Source organism: Tachypleus tridentatus, chromosome 5 (genome assembly GCF_004210375.1).
Source record: "Tachypleus tridentatus isolate NWPU-2018 chromosome 5, ASM421037v1, whole genome shotgun sequence".
NCBI classification, from domain to species: Eukaryota; Metazoa; Arthropoda; class Merostomata; order Xiphosura; family Limulidae; genus Tachypleus; species Tachypleus tridentatus.
In genome coordinates, this window is record NC_134829.1 from 30,267,031 (window position 1) to 30,289,203 (window position 22,173).

Genomic DNA, 22,173 nt, shown 5'->3' on the forward strand with positions numbered 1-22,173 from the left:
ATATTTTTGACATTAACGGCGTCATTTATAACAGCCACGCACCCTCAAGGCCCACTTAAACTACAGATAGCTACACAGATTTGTTAGGGAGTCTTCTTTTCCGCGTGCCACGTGAGGTGAAGGCTGTCCTGATAGGCCACCAAACAAAACACTTTCCGGTATGCCATGCTTTGTAGAATGTTCGTCTTTTGTTGCCCTGTCACGTGATAGCTTATGGTGATATCGTTAGAGGTCGGTGTCATCCACGATAATACAGTCAATCGGTTCTTGTCGATTTTACCCGACGTGAGAAAATCGTCGGTAAGTACAAACATACACGAAGCTCAGATACGGTCTTTATTGTTGTTCGTTTACAACGATGAGGATTAAGTTACAACGGAGGTTCATCAAATGTAATTATTTGTGTTTCTGTTCGTTACAGCTTATGCGACTGCGTTCTATTAATTAAACATTTTGACAACGAGAAGGACAAGACAACAATGGATCTTTGATAGTAGCGACAACCTTCGAGTTAATTAAAAAAATAATTATACCAACATCATCATATATATAATTTTTTTAGAAAAGTGTTCAACAAAATTTAAATTATAAAAAAATAACATTTTGTTCTTCTTATTAGAAAAATTAATTAATTTTTTCCCTCGTTTTTAGCACTATGGATAACAACCTTATTTTCTTTCTTACGTTTTACAATGATATATATAATTTTTTCCAACATACAAACCTATAGTTTATGTATGTAGCGTCATATCATAAAATACAACTTTCGTCTAGTAATTAATCTTTCTGCTTAGGGTTAGCATAAGGATGATATGGCATAGGAGCGAGCCGGATATTCTGAAGTTTGAGCTAAAACGAAATTCCACGAGTGATTGTTAAGTAGATAATCAGCCGAAAGTTTACTATCCGATACTTGTTAATGAAGAATGATGGCTTAAGAGGCTCAAGTGCTATATTTAACCCTAATATTACATGCAACAAGATCAAAGTGTTTGTACTCCAAGGGGTTCTTGAGTACTTTTTAACAGTAGCTAACCTAAATCCCTCTATGTTGTCGATGCTGAGATCAACTAATTCCCTGTGCCTGGAGGATACTGAACATTAGGATACTAGTAGTAATAGTAGACTAATGATACTACAGATTTTGTTACTTGTGAGTAACGACTGGCCATACCTATTTCTGATCAAATGTTATAATATAAGTGAAGACATTCTGGTTTTAAGCATAACAAAGGCAAGCTCCTTATTAGGACCTCGTACTAGTGGATTAAAAGCAATACTCAAGTTTTCAATTCGTTATTTTTTCTCTCTCTCTATCAAAGTACAACAAAACGTGTGATATTTGATATTTCAAAATAAAAGTTAAGCAAGAAATATGAGTCTTAACTTAAAACAGAAAACAGTTGTGGCTTTTGTTAGAAATTCCGCGTTGTTAAATATTTTTTTAAACCTAAAGTAGAAACATAACTGGTCCGGCATGGCCCAGTGGTTAAGGCGCTCGAGTCGTAATCCGAGGGTCGCGGGTTCAAATCCCCTCTCTCACTAAACATGCTCGCCCTTGCAGCGGTGGGGAGATTTTAATGTCACGGTCAATCCCACTATTCGTTGGTAAAAGAGTAGCCCAAGAGTTCTTACACTACTAAACTAGAGACAGCTAGCGCAGATAGCTCTCGAGTAGCTTTGCACGAAATTAAAAAAAAAGAAACATAACTCTTAAAAATATGATTTTTCTTGTAAGATCTGTAGGTGGAACACTCAGAAAATAAAAGCGTTTGAAAGTTTTCATGCTACTTTTGTTAGAAATAAGCGAAATAATTAATATTTTTAGGCTTAGCTTTTAACAAAAAAACGAAATTAAAATTATACTAAAAGCTGTAACTTAATGTAAAATAAAATAGTTTCATACAAAACAATTAATAATATTTTAGCTTATTATTTAAGTAGGTGGTATTTCTAACAATTTCTTTCGAAAATTTTTATTTGAACTTGGATGTATATTGTTATACACTATATCTTTCATGTTGCAATTAAGATGTCAGCTAGAAGGCCTAAAATATTTAATATTAATGAACGAGTAACTTTGCAAAGTAGCTAAAATATGGGTATGTTTAAAAACAGGTTCACGAAGCATCGAGAAGACAATTACAGTTGAGAGATAATTAAGGGAGAGTTAAACAGGCTCTTAAAGAAACAATGAAGACAGAGCGTTGTTTTCTAGAGTTACGGTAAATTAGTCTGTATTTTTACGTTTTCGGATCTGTTTTAACTACCGCGCATGTTGAATTAATTTGTACAACTAAGTTTCGTTTTACGTTAGTATCGTGCAAAAAGCTTAAGCTTAGAGGTTCTAAACTTAAGTCTACAACAAGTTGCAAAGCGTACAAACCTCTAAAGAAATCTTAACGATGAAATAAAATCTTGTATTACTGCTAAGTGGACGAGACAATTAATTATTTTCACGAGGTAATTAAAGAGAACAACGTTAAAAAAATGTATACTGTCGTGGATATATTTATATATGACATTAAACTATCGAAAAGACAAGAAACCTTTACTGTTCTCACACATCTATAGAAAACAGTTTTGTTTATTTATTACTTTCCATTCGAGAAAGTGTCCTTCATTTACTGGTGTTTCAGCAAGAACATTAAAAAATTAGGTTTTGTTATCTTTGGCGGACACAGCAAAACTAGTCCATTGTATAGCTTTGTATTTAACAGAAACAAAAAATATTACATACAATTTTAGAATCAAAATAACCTATGGTATAATGTGTGGACCATGTACCGATGAAACCAATAGCCGAAATATTAAGCAGTAACAAATAATAAATTATCTCAAGAACAATGCAAGATAGTTTTAATTATAATGATATTAATATTAACTACAGTTAATACTATAACGTTTGGAAAAACACAAGTTTGTTGTTTAAAACTCATAATAAAATAATATGACTTTCCTCTACTTCAAAATACTTTTTATTTGCGAGTTTTCAGCCCTCTTACGGGAGTCCTCCTCAGGTAACAATGTTTTTAACAGAAGTTTAATGAGCGTAGAGTGCGGAAAACGTGAGCAAACGACACAGCCGCGATACTAATACACTATCTGCGCTAGCCGTCCCTAATTTAGCAGTGCAAGACTAGAGGGAAGGCAACGAGTAGTGAGATTGACCGTCACATTATAACGCCCCCACAGCTGAATGGGCAAGCATGTTTGGTGCGACGGGGATTCGAACCGGTAACTCTCAGGTTACGAACATCTTAACCTACCTGGTCATGCCGGGACTAAAAAACTTAGTAACTAAAATAATACAATCACAAAAAAAATCAAAATTTTGCATTTATATCAAGAGGTTATTTGTTATTGTAAAATGAATAAAATATACAATATTATAAATTAGAATACGTTCTGCGAACAGAGCTCTGTATAATTTTATGCAACAAGCTTGTCTGTTTTCGATATTGCGTGAACACACTTTTTCTCAGCTGTCAAAGCACGATTATAATTAATTAAAACTTGCCACAGTACATCAGTATATTAGGCCCATTATATTTTTAACACTATGTTACTTATTCAATCCCGTTTAGTTTTTGAGGGAAATTTATAATGTATAAACAGTTTTTCAACCTTGTAATAGGCCTATTAGGAATGTATTGTTTGCATCTGGCATGGATAGTTGATTAAGGCACTCGACTTCCAATCCGAGGGTCGCTGGTTCAAATCCCCATCACACCAAATACGCTCACCCTTTCAGCCGTGGGAACGTTATAATGTGACGGTCAATCCCACTATTCGTTGGTAAAAGAGTAGCCAAAGAGTTGACGGTAGGTGATGAAGACTAGCTACCTTCCCTCTAGTCTTACACTGTTAAATTTGGGATGGCTAGCACAGATAGCCCTCGTGTCGCTCTGCGCGAAATTCAGAACAAACACGCAATTGATTTGCTTTTTTAGTAATGCATTATTGACATGATAGAGGGCACAACGATGGTGATAAACCAAATACAAAGCTAATTCACGTGAAAAACGCAGTTTTATTAAACTAAACTTCGCATATTTATTATATGTTTTTATTTATTCACATCGTTGTTATAAAAGAAAAAAGTACTAACCTAATCTTCTCTTGCTCAGGTCTTATGTTCAATTGTATCTTACCAACTACTGACTATCTTTAAGACAAACGTAAATAAACGTGTATAATAAGGGTTAGCATACCTGTCTTAGTAAGGCGAAGTGGATGAGATTCTGAGTTAAGCTGGCATGACTTGGTAGCGACACCTGACAAAAAACAAAACATCTACTATATATTTTTTACTTCAAGATATATTTTTGTAAAAAAAAAATATTAACTCGTTAGGAAATAATAATAGCATCTTTGTAGTACAAATGCATTAAGTATTAAAACACTACTATTTGTTTGTTGAATATAGCAACTAGTCGTCCATAATGTTGGAGTTATAGACAAGAGGGAAGGTATACTCACTATAACTATAAAGGAGGTGATCAAAATATATATTTTGGATGGACAGATATTCATGTTTCGTAGGCATACCACGTTTTTTGAAAAGTTTGAGCATATATGATAAATTTATATCGATTTAAGACGGTTTAATTTACGCTAAAGGCTAATAATAATACCAAAATATTTTTGTTGTTATTGTTTAAGAATTTTGACTGAATATTTTTATGATCTTAATGTAAGTTTCATTGGAAAGTGAGTTACATTTTCCTAGTTTCTTCTTTTTTTCCCACATTTTTCACAAAAAGTTTGTTTTCCTCCTGATTATTATGATTTTTAAATATATGCTAGAAAAAACGTATTTTCACGCACGCATGCGCACATAACCTTCTACCAAGCACGTGCCATTGTAAGTATTTTTTTCTTCTCGTGAGTTAACCGTGGAATTACGACCCAGTTGGCAGATAATTCCACGAGCCTGTCTCGTGGCAGCCATTAATTGGACGCTTACAAAGCTAATGAATTAAAAGCTCGTGAAGGGGAGGTTCCAAGCGAGATGCGCTTGTTACTGCTACTGAGAGCGTGGGTTTGATTAAGAAAAAGAATTACTGCTGGCTCAATTCTCTTCCATTACCGTGCACATATTTCTGGTTTAGTGCATTTCGTAAAGTTCAGCTCCAAAAACGCTAAATAAATGGTTAATAATTATTCTACGTGTATTAAATTATCATTTTCCCCACTGAGACAATAGGTTGAACTCTGAAAGTCAATAATATCTCAGTCTTACACTTTGGCAACAGTTTTTAAAATATGTATATTTATATAGAATCTGTATAATAGATATATTCAGAATTTTTGAAGAGTTCCGGTTTACGAGTTTCATGTTCATTTTCGTCATTTCCGCAAGAAAAACTGCTTCATCTTAAATAAATAAAACAAAAAGATCACAACGACACTAGACATTTAAAAGAGATTCTCTATTTCTGATGTCTACAAAAACTAAACAAGGGTTATCAGTGTCACTTGTCTATAATTTTGAAAACATAAACAAAATGGAAGGCTGTTAGTCAATAGAACTCATCAGGTCGTTGTTGTTGTTTTGAATTAAGCACAAAGCTACACAATGGGCTATCTGTGCTCTGCCCACCACGGATATCGAAACCCGGTTTTTAGCGCTGTAAGTCCGCAGACATACCGCCGAGCCGCTGGGGAGCAACTCATCAGGAAATCATAGGTTACTCTAACCGAATAGTGAGATTACACCCATACGTTTATGCTCACCACTCACCGCCAAGATAGGTTCTCGGGTTTACAGTCCGGCACGCTAGCTAATAGCCACACCTGGTCCGTATTTAAATTGATACATTTCACAGGTATATCGAGTGGTAAATTCTTTTGTTGTTGTTACCTCAACAACCAATCCACATACGAAGAAAATATGGTAAGGTTATTGTTTGTTTTTGAGCACAAGGCTACACAAACGGCTGTTTGTGCTCTGCCCACCAGAGGTATCGAAACACGCTCTCTAGCGGTATAAGTCTGCAGACATACCGTTGTGTTACTTGGGTGGATATGAAGAGGGGGTATTGTGTGTTTTTATTATAGCAAAGCCGCATCGAACTATCTGATGTGTCCACTGAGGGTAATCGAAACCCTGACTTTATCGTTATAAATCAGAAGACTGTGCCATCGGAGGACCATATTGGAAAAGAAAGAAAATGAATTAAAAGACAAAAATTATTACGCATTTTGTCCGTTTATCGCTTCATTTGAAGCCTTTAATTCATAGTTACAATCCTATTAGGGAATGTATGGCTGACACATTAAATAGCCCAATGTGGTTTAGCTCTAAAATAAAAACGATCCAAGCTTATCACATTTTATTTACATATATATTTTTCCCATATTGCTAGCAATGCCAATTTCATGCCCGTATGCCGCTGGCAAACAAAGATGTCAAATAATTTGGAAGTCTGTTATCTGAATAATAAAGTGGCTATGACAAGCCATTTACTGGACAATAAAAATAGCCGTTAGAAAATGTTAGTTTGTAAATTTGGTAACAAAAACAGTACCGGCTTCAGCTTTCCTTAACCAGGTGAGGGGCTGGGGGTACCTAAAATCAGACTAAGTGATGGTAGAAGCTTGAAGGAGCAACGATATTTTAGGGGGACTAGGCCCCCTCCCTCGCTAGCGTCAGCACTAAATGCCACACTTAAAGAGTAAAAAACTTGAGAACTAGATGAGATTTAGCTACGAAAAGCTTCGTGAATGTCATTGTTGTTGTTTGTTATTAAACACAAATGGATATCTGTGCTCTTCCCAACAGGGGTATCAAATCTCGGTTTCTAACAGTATAAGTTCGCAGACATGCCGCTGTGCCACTGTGAGGTTCATGAATGTCAAAAACCGAGATAAACGATACCCGCTAGGTCATTCAGTCAGTATTTGTTTGTTTTGTGATTTTTGGAATTTTGCACAAAGTTACTCGAGAGCTATCTGCGCTAGCAGTATCTAATTTACCAGTGTAAGACTAGAGGGAAGACAGCTAGTCATCACCATCCATCGCCAACTCTTACGCTGCTCTTTTACCAACGAATAGTGGGATTGATCGTCACATTATAACGCTCCCACGGCTGAAAGAGCGAGTATGTTTGGTGCGATGGGGATTCGAACCCGCATTCAGTCAATGAGGTAATAAACACAACTGGATAATAAGGCTTTGTTTTTATTCCCCTTAGGGTGGGAAGCTGGGGAATATTTCATCTGGCCCACTTGTCCACCTGGGGGACCTTCAGAACAGAAAAAAAAAGTATGTGGAACTTTTAAGCAAGCATCAATCATTCATGTAAATATCATCATTTTAAAACCCTTTCAGAAAGGGGAATGTATTCCTCCCTCTAGCACACGATGATTCTTGAAACCCCTGACTCCACTTATGAAATTTCCGATATTCCTATGCTTTGGATGAGGTTTAGTCAAGAGAAATCCGACGAGTTGTCACAAACTGTGAAAGTGGAAAAAACAACAACAACGAAAAGAAACACGACTCCAGGTAAACCGTTCGATTAAAGAATTTTGAAACCCGATAATTTAGAAAAGCCTTATGCTTATTAATTAATTAGTAAATCCATATATAAATGAAAGAGTAAGTAATCGTTTATCACATCCTATAAAATTAAATCAGTCACAGAATCCTATGTATTTCAATCGCGTAGGTTTGATTGCACTTTATATTTCGCATAATACTTGTATAATTTCGACAAAATAAATTCAAAGGCCGAATTTTTTTATATTTATGTTTAGTTTTTGCTTTGAATTACGTGCAAAGCTACTCAAGTGTATTCTGCGCTTTCCCGTCCCTAATGTAGCAATGATAGATTAGAGAGAAGACAGATAATCAATATCACCCACCACCAACTCTTGAACTACTCTTTTACCAATGAACAGTGAGATTAATCGTCACATTAAAATGTCTCCACACCTAAAAGGGAGAGCATGTTCCGTTATGGGGATTACATATTTTATTCATGAAATGTTAAGTTACCGTTGTTAATGTATTTCATGTGTCATTTTACTTTTATAAATAACCAGGTGGTTAAGGCACTCGATTCGTAATCTGAGGGTCGTAAGTTCGAAACCCCATCACACTAAACATGCTCGGCCTTTCAGTCGTGGGGCACTATAACGTGACGGTAAATCCCACTATTCGTTGGTAAAGAGTAAGCCAAGAGTTGACGGTGGGTGTTGATGACTAGCTTCCTTCCCTCTAGTCTTACGATGCAAAATTAAGGACGACTACGCAGATAGTCCTCGTGCATCTTTGCGCGAAATTCGAAACAAACCAAACCAAGCTGATTGGCCAAGTAAAAAAAACAAAAAAAGACTAGTAGTTAAGTTTCGTTTTTTTTATCGACTTCACTGTAATATTCTCTCGTCATGTTATTATTTTCCACGTGTGAAACTTCATAATGGACTTTTTATACTCTGTCCACCGTGGGGAATATAACTCCAGATTTTAGCATTGTAAGTTCGTAAATGTAATGTTGATCGACAATTTATCGTTTAGAACAACACTAATGATTAATATAATGTCTGCGGGCCTAACAAGTTATCAATCGATACTGGTTCCTAAAACATTGGTTTATTAAACACTAGTAAAAGTACCCATGGATCGTACAACGTTTATTTCATTGAATTTCGTGGCAAGAGAGTTAGTGAGCTTGTGTTATATATTCGACATAAACAAATAGAACAGACATGTTGACACAAGTCGCTTAATAATATATGTGTAACCTTATATCGTATTCAAAATGCCTTAGTTAAATGATATGACACATTTTATCACGTCGTATTTATCAGATTTGTCAGTTGACCTACAGTTCTGTGAGATAAGGCTAAGGTTCCCGCGCTCATTGTTCATTGCAGTATTGTGTTCTTATTCGAACTATTTATCGTATGCATTTTAAAATACAATACGTTTCGTACATCTTTTGCACCAGTATAGTGCAAAATATCTTGAAATTTTAAGTTGTGTGGAGTTTTAACGTTATTTCATTCGCCATTTTGAGGTTTCTATTACCATCCCAATAGAGGAAAGGATCTGTAAGGCTCAGGCAGAAATCGGCTTTGAGAAAACAAGCGAGTCTGAGACGAAAACTAAATGATGGTGGTTTGACTTGTTTTCATCCGATTTTCGCTCAAAGCTGCACGACGTTTATCTGAGTTAGCCGTCCCTAATTTGACAGTGACAGGCTAGAGGGAAGGCAGCTAGTCAACACCACCCACTGCTAAGTTTTGGGTTACACTTTTGACAACTGATAGTGGGATTAGCCATAACATTACAACGGCTCCTGGCAGAAAGAGCAAGTATGTTTTATTACGGAGATTCGAATTCACGACTCTCAGATTGCGAGCCGAGCTCATTCATTAACCACTCGTGCTAAGCCTAAGTTACAACAGATCATTAACCCGTAAGGGTAGAATTGACTGTGTACCTTTGATTTATAGTAAATTATTTCTAACCAGTTGGGTCTTACTTACAATACTAAAGATTATTTATTTCAAAATGAAGATGTTTTGTGTTTAAATAGGGATACTCTACGTTTTAGTATTATTTACATTTAAAGAAATAATCTCAATTAATTTAAGCAAATTGTCATAGATATCGTAATTTCAACAATCGTTAAAAGAAGATTCAAGGGTTTTAGTTTGATGTCGTGGTAACTCTAGCTGAGTTTATAGCATTATTTCCTATGCATATCAATAGCTGGTTACTTAATTAACGAGCAAAAGTTACATATCAGTATTCGACTAACAGGTGTGTTGAGCAAAAATGTATTTCAAATGCAAAGCTACACCAACAGATGGCGCCGCTAAAATGAACGAAAAATACAAATGCTTTATTTCTGCACATTTTGAAATATGTATCTAATGATCTTAATGTATTCTCTAATATTCTACTAATTAGAGAATTAAAACATGGTAATTTTTTCAACAACTAATAATAGTATGCAATAATGTAATATTTTAAACTGCTTATAATCATTGAAACTCACAATACTAAATCAATTTTGAAAAATACGTTTTTGCGATAATATATTGATATGTAAAGTTTCAGTTACCATCATATTAAGTAACATTACTTGTCGTTTCTTAGTGGTTTTCGTGATTTAAAGAGTTTTAAATGTATTGACTTGTACAAGAAAATTCTAGTTTGGAAATCCTTAAAAACGAAGCCGTATTTAACTTTTCGAGACCTCAAATCTGAAAGCAGCTTGTTTGTTCTGAATTTCGCGCAAAGCTACATAAGAGGTATCTGCGTTAGACGCCCCTAATTTATCAGTGTAAGACCAGAGGTAAGGAAGCTAGTCATCACTCCCCATCGCCACCTTTTGGGCTACTCTTTCGCCAACGAATAATGGACATGACCGTAACATAATAACGCTCCCACGGCTGAAAGGGCGAGCATATTTGGTGGGACGAAGATTCGAATCCGCGACCCTCAGACTGGGAGTGGAACACCCTAACCACCTGGACATGCCAGGCTCTAACTCACAGTGGAGCAATGCTTCCATGACATTTTAACGATACTATGTGTTTGCCATAATCGTTTAAGCGTTATGTTGGCCTAAAAAGCATACCTGTCGTTCTGGTCACTTAAGTTGCAGCTAACTTCAAACGTGACGAGGCACAAAAGTAGCTTATTCCAGAAAATTATGTGTAATAGTTAACTTTTAAAGAAGTCCCATGATGTATATGACAGTTATTATATAAAAGTCATGATGGTCAAAATGATAGACAATTTTTAGAAGTCCGATTCATAAGCTAACTGTGTTTTATATCATTTGAAAAACTAACTGGGAGTCAGCTTCAAAACTCTCAATGAGCTTTAATGTGCCTTATGTTGCGTGTCTTGGTGATATAAAAATTATTCAACTTTTAAATTAAATGGTAAGCCACACGACAGATGTTTCAGTTGATTTGCTGAACTGGATAGTGTTCAGTTTCCTACAGATTTTTTAAAAAGTTTATCTAATATCACAAGGGATTAATGTTAGCTTTTCTTAATGACTCACGTAGTAGTCTTGATTATTGTGGAGGCAGTTAAAGTTTTGGTGCCTCTGAAGCCCAGTAAACTCTAGTTTTGGTTTTATGCTAACGTAAGTTATAGTCAACGTTTATTTCTCTGGTACTTTGGTGATCGAAAGGATTGTTTTCACGATATCGTTTTTACCAAAATGAAAACCTAATGTCAAATATCTTGACGGTGCAAACTTCTAGTTCCACTTCTTACGGTTTGTTTGTTTTGGAATTTCGCACAAAGCTACTCGAGGGCTATCTGTGCTAGCCGTCCCTAATTTAGCAGCGTAAGACTAGAGGGAAGGCAGATAGTTTTCATCACCCACCGCCAACTCTTGTGCTACTCTTTTACCAACGAATAGTGGCATTGACCGTGACCGTACGGCTGGGAGGGCGAGCATGTTTGGCGCGACGCGGATGCGAACCCGCGACCCTCAGATTACGAGTCGCACGCCTTAACGCGCTTGGTCACGCCGGGCCACTTCTTACGGTGATTCATGTTTATATTTGTTAGTTTTGAATTTCGCACAAAATTATACGAGGGCTATCTGTAATAACCGTTCGTAATGTAGCAAGGAAAGACTGGAGGCGAGGCAGCTGGTCATCACTAGTTCTTGAACTGATCTTCTATTAACAGATAAAGGGATTGAGCGAAATATTATAACGCCCCCACGGCCGAAAGGACGAACATGTTTGGTAGGACAGAGATTCGAACCCGCGATCCTCAGGTTGCGAGTCAAGTGCCCTAACCACCTGGCCGTCCGAAGTATTTTCAGTTTTATAACTGGAGTTTTGATAAAGATAAGTAAACGCAGTTTTCAAGTAAATAAGTTACCCAATGCCAATCTCGATTCTGAGAATAAAGATTGTGACAAAATATGTGTGTGTGTTTTTCTTTTAGCAAAGCCACAACGGGCTATTTACCAAGCCCGCCCAGGGGAATCGAACCCCTGATTTTAGCGTTGTAAATCCGTAGACTTACTGCTGTACTAGCGGGGGGAGTGTGTCAAAGTAACACGTGTTGTTTACTAATTTTTTAATTTCTTTAAATGCTATACAAACAAATGGCAGTATTTGTAAATTATGCCTCCAATGAAAAAAAAATTTCTCCAAAAATGATCAGAATGCAAATTGAAAGCATTATATACATTAAGGAAAAATTCCAAACATGGACTGGTTGTATAACTCATCAGAATGTGGACCGAAGGAGTTACTACTCAGAAGTTAAAAAAAAACAACACAGGTTCTGGAACTCACCAGAATGTGGACCGAAGAATATGTCGTTATGGGTAAATCTGTTATTATTATGAGCTTTTATCTAAACTCCACTAATAAACATGGAACAAATTAAGGAGACCCGCAAGTAAATAAATTTTAAAAAATGACTGTCTAAACGTCACCAGGATGTGGACATCAAGAGATATCATAATTAAATTTTAAAAAAATGGCAGGTTTTCAAAACTTATCAGAATGTGGACTAATGGAGTAAGTATGATTAAAGTTAAAGAATAAAATTACCGTTTTTTATTAGAAATAACCAGAACATGGAGTAAATTACATCTGAACAATCTGAATTCAAAACTACAAAGTGTAAACTTCCAGTAAACACATACTTTAACAGTAAGTTTTCATGAAAGGATTCAATGTTTACCTGAACAAAGTGGTGGAGTTATGGTTTGTCCACTCGCAAGGTTATCATGTGATTCAGGGGGAAGAGAGGCATCAGACGCTGTAAAAAATGACAAATTATATTTTCCTGACAGAATGTTGGAAATGTATGTTTATTACTTAGTTATCTTATATGTATATATATGTGTGCCTTTGTCTGTTTAAGGAGTTCGTGCGTTACAAGTTAGGAGATCGATCTCAGTTCGTCGTAACGGAAGGCTAGCTTAAGCCGATTAGGCTAAAATTACTCAGAAACGTTGATAAATTGTTGTGACTTGTATGACATATAATTCTCGGGTATAAAAGTACTTTCGTATAATTATCAGCCTAATCGACATAGTACTGATTTACTGTAATGGCGAACAACATTTGATCATTTGTAGGCTTAACTTATAACTCACGAAATTTTAAATAAAATGATTGTATGTGTGTGTGTGTGTGTGTGTTATAAGTTCAAATTTTTGAGTATATCTTCAGAAAAAAAATTAGTTTTCACAAAATTTATTTACAGATTAAATTATTTTGTAGAAATCCAGTTAAAACGATACTTTAACTACAATTAAATAGTTTTTACATTTTGTTTCACCGAAAGTTTAACTGTCTTGTTTTGTAAATCCGCACAATAGAACTCTCGGACGTACCTGTGAGACACCGGTAGTATTTCACTTAAACGCTAAAACGTTTTAAATCACCGCGCCAAAGCTTTAAGTGTATATTTAATATATAAATAGTTTATTTTTTAATCGAGTTCTTTACTGTGAACGTTTTTCTCACACACTTAATAAAAATCGTTATAGAAAGATAAATGTCATAATGAGTTAAACCACCACATTGGCTGCATTAATATACTCTATCGATGTATCTATCAAAAATATTTTTCATGTAGGGCGGAAAGGGAATCCTTTCTTGCATGGCCTGGTAGTTATGGAACTCGACTCGCAATCTGTGGGTCGCGGGTTCAAATTTCGTCACCAAAATGCACACTTTTTCGGCGGTGAAAGCGTTATGCGAAAACATCCATCCTCGCTTTTCATTAGTAGAGAGTAGTCCAAGAGTTGGCGGTGGGTGGTGTTGAAGAACTTCTTTTTTACTACTCTATAAATGCTAAATTAGTGACGGCTAGCGTAGAGATTTTTCGGGTAGCTATGTGCGAAATTGAGCAAACGTGTAAGGAGGAAAAATGTTATATTTTATTCTAAATAGAAGATACATATACTTTGTTAGTCCTAACTGTTATGACATAAATAAGCGGGTGACCTGTATTACTGAAGTAAAAGTAGCAGTACTAAAATATCACTTTTGATAAATGACCTTGACTCTCAATCTGAGGGTTGCGGGTTCGAATTCCAGTCCTACGAAACATGCTTATTCTTTCAGCTGTGGGGACGTTATGATGTGTCAGCCAATCCCATTACTCGTTGATAAAAGGGTAGCCCAAGAGCTGGTGATGACTAGGTGAAGTTTCTGTAGTTTTTCGCTGTCAAATTAGCGATGGCTAGCGCAGATAGCTGTCGTGTAGCTTTACGCAAAATGAAAACAAATCAAACCAAACAAATAAACAGACCCAAGATAGGAATAAAAGAAACGGCAGTTTACGAGAAAAGGTAATTAGAATTACAGGTATATGACATTAGTGGAATTTGAATAAAAAAATAAAGGTTGAGCATTCGCTTCAAAAGAATGGTTTAAGCAGAGACTATCAAACTCCCAATGCATAGTTCTATTCCAATGTAAACCATTGACATCTTGCCATATTGCTTTATTGCTCATTGGAACCAGCATAGTCTCTAAATAACTAAATAACTTACCGAAATTACTAATCAATTTTTGATTATCTATGAAAACAGTGATTTAAGTAGTTTGTTATATTTGATTTTAAAAGAATACAATTAAAAGCTACAAATCAATTTGTTTTCTTCACACTCACAACGTGTAGCGTTACTGTCTGTAAAGTCGATATCCAGATCTACAAAGTGGGACTCACTGAAAGAGGGCTCAGTAGTTTCTGTAATGAATAAATCTTAGGAGTATTTGACATTCTGAAACTACTACCATTAAAACTAAACCATCAGTATATCTGAGTGTATTAATGTTTTCCTACACGACAACATTTGAAGGTAAGTTCACATCATATTATAATTTTAAAGACTATGATTTCCAGTTAAGTCTACAGAGGATCGAAGTTGTTTTTTCTCTTCATAACAATTTGTTTGTTTGTTTCTGAATTTCGTGCAAAGCAACACGAGAGCTATCTGCGCTAGCTATCTCCTAATTTCGCAGTGAAAGACTAGAGGGAAGGCAGCTAGTCACACAACCACCCATTGTCAACTCTTGAGCTACTCTTTTACCAATGAGTAGTGGAATTGACTGTCACATTATAACACTTCCACGGCTGAAAGAGCGAGCATGTTTGGTGTAATAGGGATTCGAACTCGCGACCCTCGGATTACGAGTCAAGCGCCGTAACCATCTAACCATGCCTGTCCCTATTCTTCACTAAACATTTAACGTTGGGTCAGGTATAGTCTTGCCGCTAATGTGCCAAGTTACAAAACAGAAGGTCTAAGGCTCGAGCCACGATATGCTGCTGAATATACACCTCAAGTTTTCAGCTTTGCGAACGTTTTAATTGTGATATACACTATTCGGATAACAGTAGCAGTATAGGCGGTGGGAGCTGATGAATAATCGTTCTACTCTAATCACCAGTTCCAAATTAGGGCTGGTTGTACCTAAATCTTAGTAGGATCTCTAACCTTGCCATTTAGCTCATATGTCGGATAAGATACCGTTCACTTCCGTACACTCATGGAAATTTGAAATAGTCTACTATATACACATGAAGTTTTCCCAAACCAGGTTATTGTTTCATTCTTAGCGTAATTGTTATGTCTATGAATGCAATAAGTCTGTTACCTGCTTTGTACGCCTAGCATACAGACATATACAAACTCTAAAAATTCGATAATTTACACAACTGTTAAGACAGTATCAGATAGTTAACATTCTGTAATATTCGAAAATTTGGAGGTTTATATATCTGTATAAAAATTGTCACTTCATGAGCAAAGCAATAACAGTATTACTGAGTATAAATCTGCTGGAATAATAAAGTATTTCTAGCTGACATATTTTGGCAGATACAATTATCATACGATGCTGTTAGATATACATACAAAGTTTCACACGATTAATTTTTAATATATAAGTGTAAAACAAAGACTTATATGCAAAGCTTCGGAGCAGAGATTTTTCATTCTATTAAAGCCATGCACAGAGCTTTGAATAAATCGCAGTGTGTATTTAGTATGGGATCCGTAAATGTATTGTTATTCAAATATTAATAGGAAAACATTGAAGTAAACAGCCAGTAATGATCGGAGACACAAAGTCAAATCTAAAAGAGAGAGAGCCTCGTTTTTAAAACACATTTCACTTTCAAGTCTTATATTCACACATATATTATTCATATTTTCTGTGTGCTTGAACTGTTTCGCTGTAATCAAATCCATGCCCGAGGTAATGATGTAGAAAAGGGAAGTGCCCTGAAATAGCATAAGTAGTAAATTTGAAAAAAGTACAAAATCATGTGTTAAGGTGGCGCTAAAATCGATACAATTCTGTTCTCATATCGAATTTTGATCCACAGAAAAGAAACACGGTTGGTGTTAGTCTACAAGAGAAAAAAAAATTGAATGACTATTAAAGAAAGTGCTACGTATAATGTAGTGAGTCATTCGTTATTGACACATTGTACACTATCGTGCCCTTGTTTACCTTGAAACTGACACTCTACCCATCAGAAACAAAACAAACTATGTAATATTGTAACATAAGATAACCGCGACCAATTCTTAACCAGAGAACTTCAACTTTCACCTTGATCTAGAATCGCGTTCTAACATTTAAGCACTTCCTTTTATAAGCATTAAAACTTTGTCGTGCTTTATACTGTAACCACCAGAAACATAATATTATTTGCGGAATTCATACTTTAACCACAAGGAACTTAATTCTGTAACGTTCAAGAATTTTATATTCTAACCTTTTAGAACTCTATACTCTAACCTTGAAGAACTCTATACCCTGACCTTGTAGAACGCTATACTCTAACTTTGTGATGTTAATACACTAAAATTTTTTGGCAAGTGTTAATATGACGTAGTATAAAGTGATGTGATGTCACTTACGAGTACTACATATAATATAAACATAAATTATATTAAAATAATTCATAACCTATTTCAACCGATAAGGTTGTCTTCTTTGTGCAAAAATGTACAGACATAAAATACTTTATAAATTAGGTTTCTTCAAGCGTTATTGTAAATATCAGGTCATCCCATAACTAATGTCCGGTTTTAGGTTCAGAAAAAGAGAAAGGATTTTAAATCCTTTTATTGTTATTTCATCAGTAATGTATGTTACATTATTATTAATTACTTCCTGCCAATGGTTCACAAGCTTCTAAATGTCACTTCTATAAAATTCTTGGAAGGAAAACAATGTAGAGAGAGTAGTTTTGATATAATCATGTGTTCCAAGCTCTTTTTCATCAAGTTAGTTTTACAAGCTATAGAACAGATGATAATCAGATGGGGCAAGGTCGAGAGAATAAGGAGGATGTGGAAGTTATTCCCAGTCAGGCTCTTCAATCTTTGCAGATGTGATACTTGCTGTATGGGCCGTACATTATCCTGGTGTACTACAACACCTTTACAGTTGATCAAAGCAGGCCTCTTTTCTTTCAGTGCAACATTCAAGCACTCTAACTGTTGACAATAGAAGTCTGACGTAATCGTTACATTGAGTGTCAGCAACTCAAAATGGATTACACCAACAATATTCCACCAAACGCTTAACAAGACATTCCTAGGGTGGAGGTGGCTTTAGCCAGTTTACCTGCACTGAGCCATTGTCTACAGCGCTTAACATTTTGATAAGATATTCATTTTTTATCTCCAATCACTAACCTGTCTATGAAAGGTGAGTTACCTTCACGAGAGTACAAAGAAGTGCAAATATCCACTCTAGCTTTAAGGTTGGCTTCTGTCAAATCATGAGGGACCCATTTTCCAAGTTTTGACACCATTTTAAGCTGTTGCAGATGACGGTGAACAGTTGAATGGGTTGAATTAAGCTTCTGTGCTAGTTCTTCAACTGTTACAGCACAATCTTTATCAAGTGTAGCTAGCAACAAGTCATCATTAAACTCAACAGGACGACATGAACATGGCTCATCACTTAAGTTGTAATCACCTGATCTGAACTTCTGAAAGCACCTTCGACATTTTATTTCATTGAGAGATTCCGCCCCATAAACACCTTGAATGTTTAATGTAGTTTCTGCTGCACTGTTGCCTTTTTCAAACGCATAAAAGCATTATATGCCTAATGTGCTCCTCAGACGCATTCATATTCATTAGGGTTTATTTGATTAATGATCTGAAAAAGTGGAGTTGGGTTAGTTTCTTTCATTTATCTGAACATTTTTATACACGTCCTACTACATTAAAGCCTTCTACAAAGACAGAAATGATGATGCACTTTCTGTATTAAAATTTCTGACTTTACTTATGGGATGACCTTATATAATAAGAACGCATTTAAAGATAGCACACACGGTGTGATCGCAGTCCTTTCTTGTAACACACTGACATGCTAAACTAACTGTTGATGGGAAAAGTAACTTACTTTGTCTTAGAAAGTTTAAATGAGCATATAGGATTTCACCATTGTAAGGATTTGTCAAGCGACTGAAGTCTTCTCTGGTTAGCTGACACAAGTCTCGTCCCATCACGTGAAATCGCGAGACGTCAAGATCATGAAGACTATACTCTTTTACTGCCCATTCGACCCACTGCTTCACATGCTCTGGACTCCATAACAATGGATCTGAAATCACAGAAAATCGTTGTTCGGTAACTGATAAACTTCCTTGGTACAGTTGTTCACAGGTAGTTAACTGAAAGGATAAGCCATTAGTGCAAAACAACACTCTTATTATAAATGTACCGCATTTAGATTGGTCTGTTTGAATTTCGCGCAAAATTAGACAAGGGTTTTCTGCGCTATCTGTTTATAATTTGGCAGTGATAAACTAGAGGGGAAGAAGTTAGTCGCTACCGCCAACTCTTAAGCCATTATTTTACCAGTGAATAAAGGGATTGACCGTAACATTATAAAGCTTCACGGTTGAAAGGATGAATATTTCTGGTGACAGAGATTCGAATCTGCAACCCTCAAGTTTCGAGTTCAAACCCTCGTTTACCAGGTCATGCTGAGCCTAGTATATAATAAGATTACTCGTCTGCGACAGCAATGAATAAAACTTGCTAACGTATCTAGTCACAAATAAAGACATGTAAGGCGACAGCAATGAATAAAACTTGCTAACGTATCTAGTCACAAGTAAAGACATGTAAGGCAACAGCAATGAATAAAACTTGCTAACGTATCTAGTCACAAGTAAAGACATGTAAGGCAACAGCAATGAATAAAACTTGCTAACGTATCTACTCACAAGTAAAGACATGTAAGGCGACAGCAATGAATAAAACTTGCCAACGTATCTACTCACAAGTAAAGACATGTAAGGCGACAGCAATGAATAAAACTTGCTAACGTATCTAGTCACAAGTAAAGACATGTAAGGCGATAGTAATGAATAAAACTTGCTAACGTATCTAGTCACAAGTAAAGACATGTAAGGCGACAGTAATGAATAAAACTTGCTAACGTATCTAGTCACAAGTAAAGACATGTAAAGCGACAGTAATGAATAAAACTTGCTAACGTATCTAGTCACAAGTAAAGACATGTAAGGCAACAGTAATGAATAAAACTTGCTAACGTATCTAGTCACAAGTAAAGACATGTAAGGCGACAGCAATGAATAAAATTTGCTAACGTATCTAGTCACAAGTAAAGACATGTAAGGCAACAGCAATGAATAAAATTTGCTAACGTATCTAGTCACAAGTAAAGACATGTAAAGCGACAGTAATAAATAAAACTTGCTAACGTATCTAGTCACAAGTAAAGACATGTAAAGCGACAGTAATAAATAAAACTTGCTAACGTATCTAGTCACAAGTAAAGACATGTAAGGCAACAGCAATGAATAAAACTTGCTAACGTATCTAGTCACAAGTAAAGACATGTAAAGCGACAGTAATAAATAAAACTTGCTAACGTATCTAGTCACAAGTAAAGACATGTAAAGCGACAGTAATAAATAAAACTTGCTAACGTATCTAGTCACAAGTAAAGACATGTAAGGCAACAGCAATAAATAAAACTTGCTAACGTATCTAGTCACAAGTAAAGACATGTAAGGCGACAGCAATGAATAAAACTTGCTAACGTATCTACTCACAAGTAAAGACATGTAAGGCGACAGCAATGAATAAAACTTGCTAACGTATCTAGTCACAAGTAAAGACATGTAAGGCGACAGCAATGAATAAAACTTGCTAACGTATCTAGTCACAAGTAAAGACATGTAAAGCGACAGTAATAAATAAAACTTGCTAACGTATCTAGTCACAAGTAAAGACATGTAAAGCGACAGTAATAAATAAAACTTGCTAACGTATCTAGTCACAAGTAAAGACATGTAAGGCAACAGCAATAAATAAAACTTGCTAACGTATCTAGTCACAAGTAAAGACATGTAAGGCGACAGCAATGAATAAAACTTGCTAACGTATCTACTCACAAGTAAAGACATGTAAGGCGACAGCAATGAATAAAACTTGCTAACGTATCTAGTCACAAGTAAAGACATGTAAGGCGACAGCAATGAATAAAACTTGCTAACGTATCTAGTCACAAGTAAAGACATGTAAAGCGACAGTAATAAATAAAACTTGCTAACGTATCTAGTCACAAGTAAAGACATGTAAAGCGACAGTAATAAATAAAACTTGCTAACGTATCTAGTCACAAGTAAAGACATGTAAGGCAATAGCAATGAATAAAACTTGCTAACGTATCTAGTCACAAGTAAAGACATGTAAAGCGACAGTAATAAATAAAACTTGCTAACGTATCTAGTCACAAGTAAAGACATGTAAAGCGACAGTAATAAATAAAACTTGCTAACGTATCTAGTCACAAGTAAAGACATGTAAGGCAACAGCAATGAATAAAACTTGCTAAGTCATTTAGCCACGAGTAAATACACCTGAGATGATAGCAATGAATAAAACTTGTTTCCTAATGTAGTTTCAAGTAAAGACACGTGATGTGATAGCAGCGAATAAAAGTAACTTACTGAGTCACGAATAAAGGCACGTGACGCAGAGAATCTGCCAAAATAAATGACATCTAGTATCTCTTTTTAAAAATATCAACTTTAGGAATATCACATACGATTGACAAGATGTTAACACGCGCATTAATTAAATCCTGTCCTAGATATTTTATTAGTCAGTTGACTTCAATTGGTCCCCCGCTAGTACAGCGGTATGTCTCGGAATTTACAACGCTAAAATCAGGGGTTCGATTCCCCTCAGTAGGCTAAGCAAATAGCCAGATGTGGCTTTACTATAAGAAAACACACAGACTTCAATTGTCTATGGAATCTTCAATTATGTACTGAAAACAATTCCAGTATATTTGGTAATGTACCTTCTCCTAAATATTTTAATCTGGTTACATTGTATTCAGAGAATCCACAACAGTAAGTGTTAGCGTGAGAAATTTTGGCCAAGATCTCTTAAAGTATGTGTGGTGCAAACCTATGAAGCAAAACAACTATTGGAACACTCATAGATGTTGTGGCCAAGGCACTTTAAGGTATGTATAGCGCAAACTGTAAGGAAAAACAACTACTGCAATACTCAACTATTATGGCAAAGACCCCTTAAGGCATATACGGTGTAAAACTATGAAGGAAAACAATTATTGGAATAATTGCAACTGTTATGGCCAAGAGACTTTAAGGTATGTATAGCGTAAACTGTAAGGAAAAACAACTATTGGGACACTTACAACTGTTAAAGCGAAAATTTTCTGTTATGCAAAAACATAAAACTATTTTATCAAAATTTGCTAATACCGTGTCATGAAATGATAACACATGTAACAAAACTTTTACTTTTTCTTGTTCCTGGGCACAAATCATTATTTCCCAATTGCGTAAGCCTAAAGTAAATGGAAAAGACTTTTCAAACTTTGCTTTTGTGACCTGGAAGCGTATAATGAAAACATGATGGGAGACTATATTCCGGGGCTCATACGTGAAAGTGATTTACATTACAGTCGCAAATCTCGAAAAACTACTCACTTCTAAATATTTTTGTATAACTTTAGTATAAATATATGTAAATCTTGATTCATATGTTGTTTTATTCAGACCTTATGTAAATGAAAATGTGCAAATTTGCCCAGAGGCGTAGCTAGGGTTTTCAGCGCCCGGGGACAAAGTCAGTTTTCATGCCCCCTTGTTACACAATTTTC

General features: G+C 35.6%; 1 protein-coding gene across 12 annotated transcripts in view; it reads right to left on the reverse strand.

The window, feature by feature from the left end:
* The window catches only part of LOC143250832 (retroviral integration site protein Fli-1 homolog), a 147,076-nt gene that overhangs the window by 89,702 nt on the left and 35,201 nt on the right, over positions 1–22,173 (reverse strand). For 6 of the 12 annotated variants that reach the window (XR_013028374.1, XM_076501898.1, XM_076501895.1 and 3 more), the window contains 3 exons: positions 18,403–18,603; positions 12,692–12,769; positions 4,215–4,277 (listed from right to left, as the gene is read on the reverse strand). Coding sequence is in view for 11 of the 12 variants with exons in the window: in XM_076501898.1 (XP_076358013.1) it covers positions 4,215–4,277; positions 12,692–12,769; positions 18,403–18,603 (342 nt within the window). In the remaining variant the exon portion in view is untranslated. The remainder of the gene's footprint in view (positions 1–4,214; positions 4,278–12,691; positions 12,770–18,402; positions 18,604–22,173) is intronic. The other 6 variants (XM_076501899.1, XM_076501897.1, XM_076501900.1 and 3 more) reach the window with 5 other exon arrangements.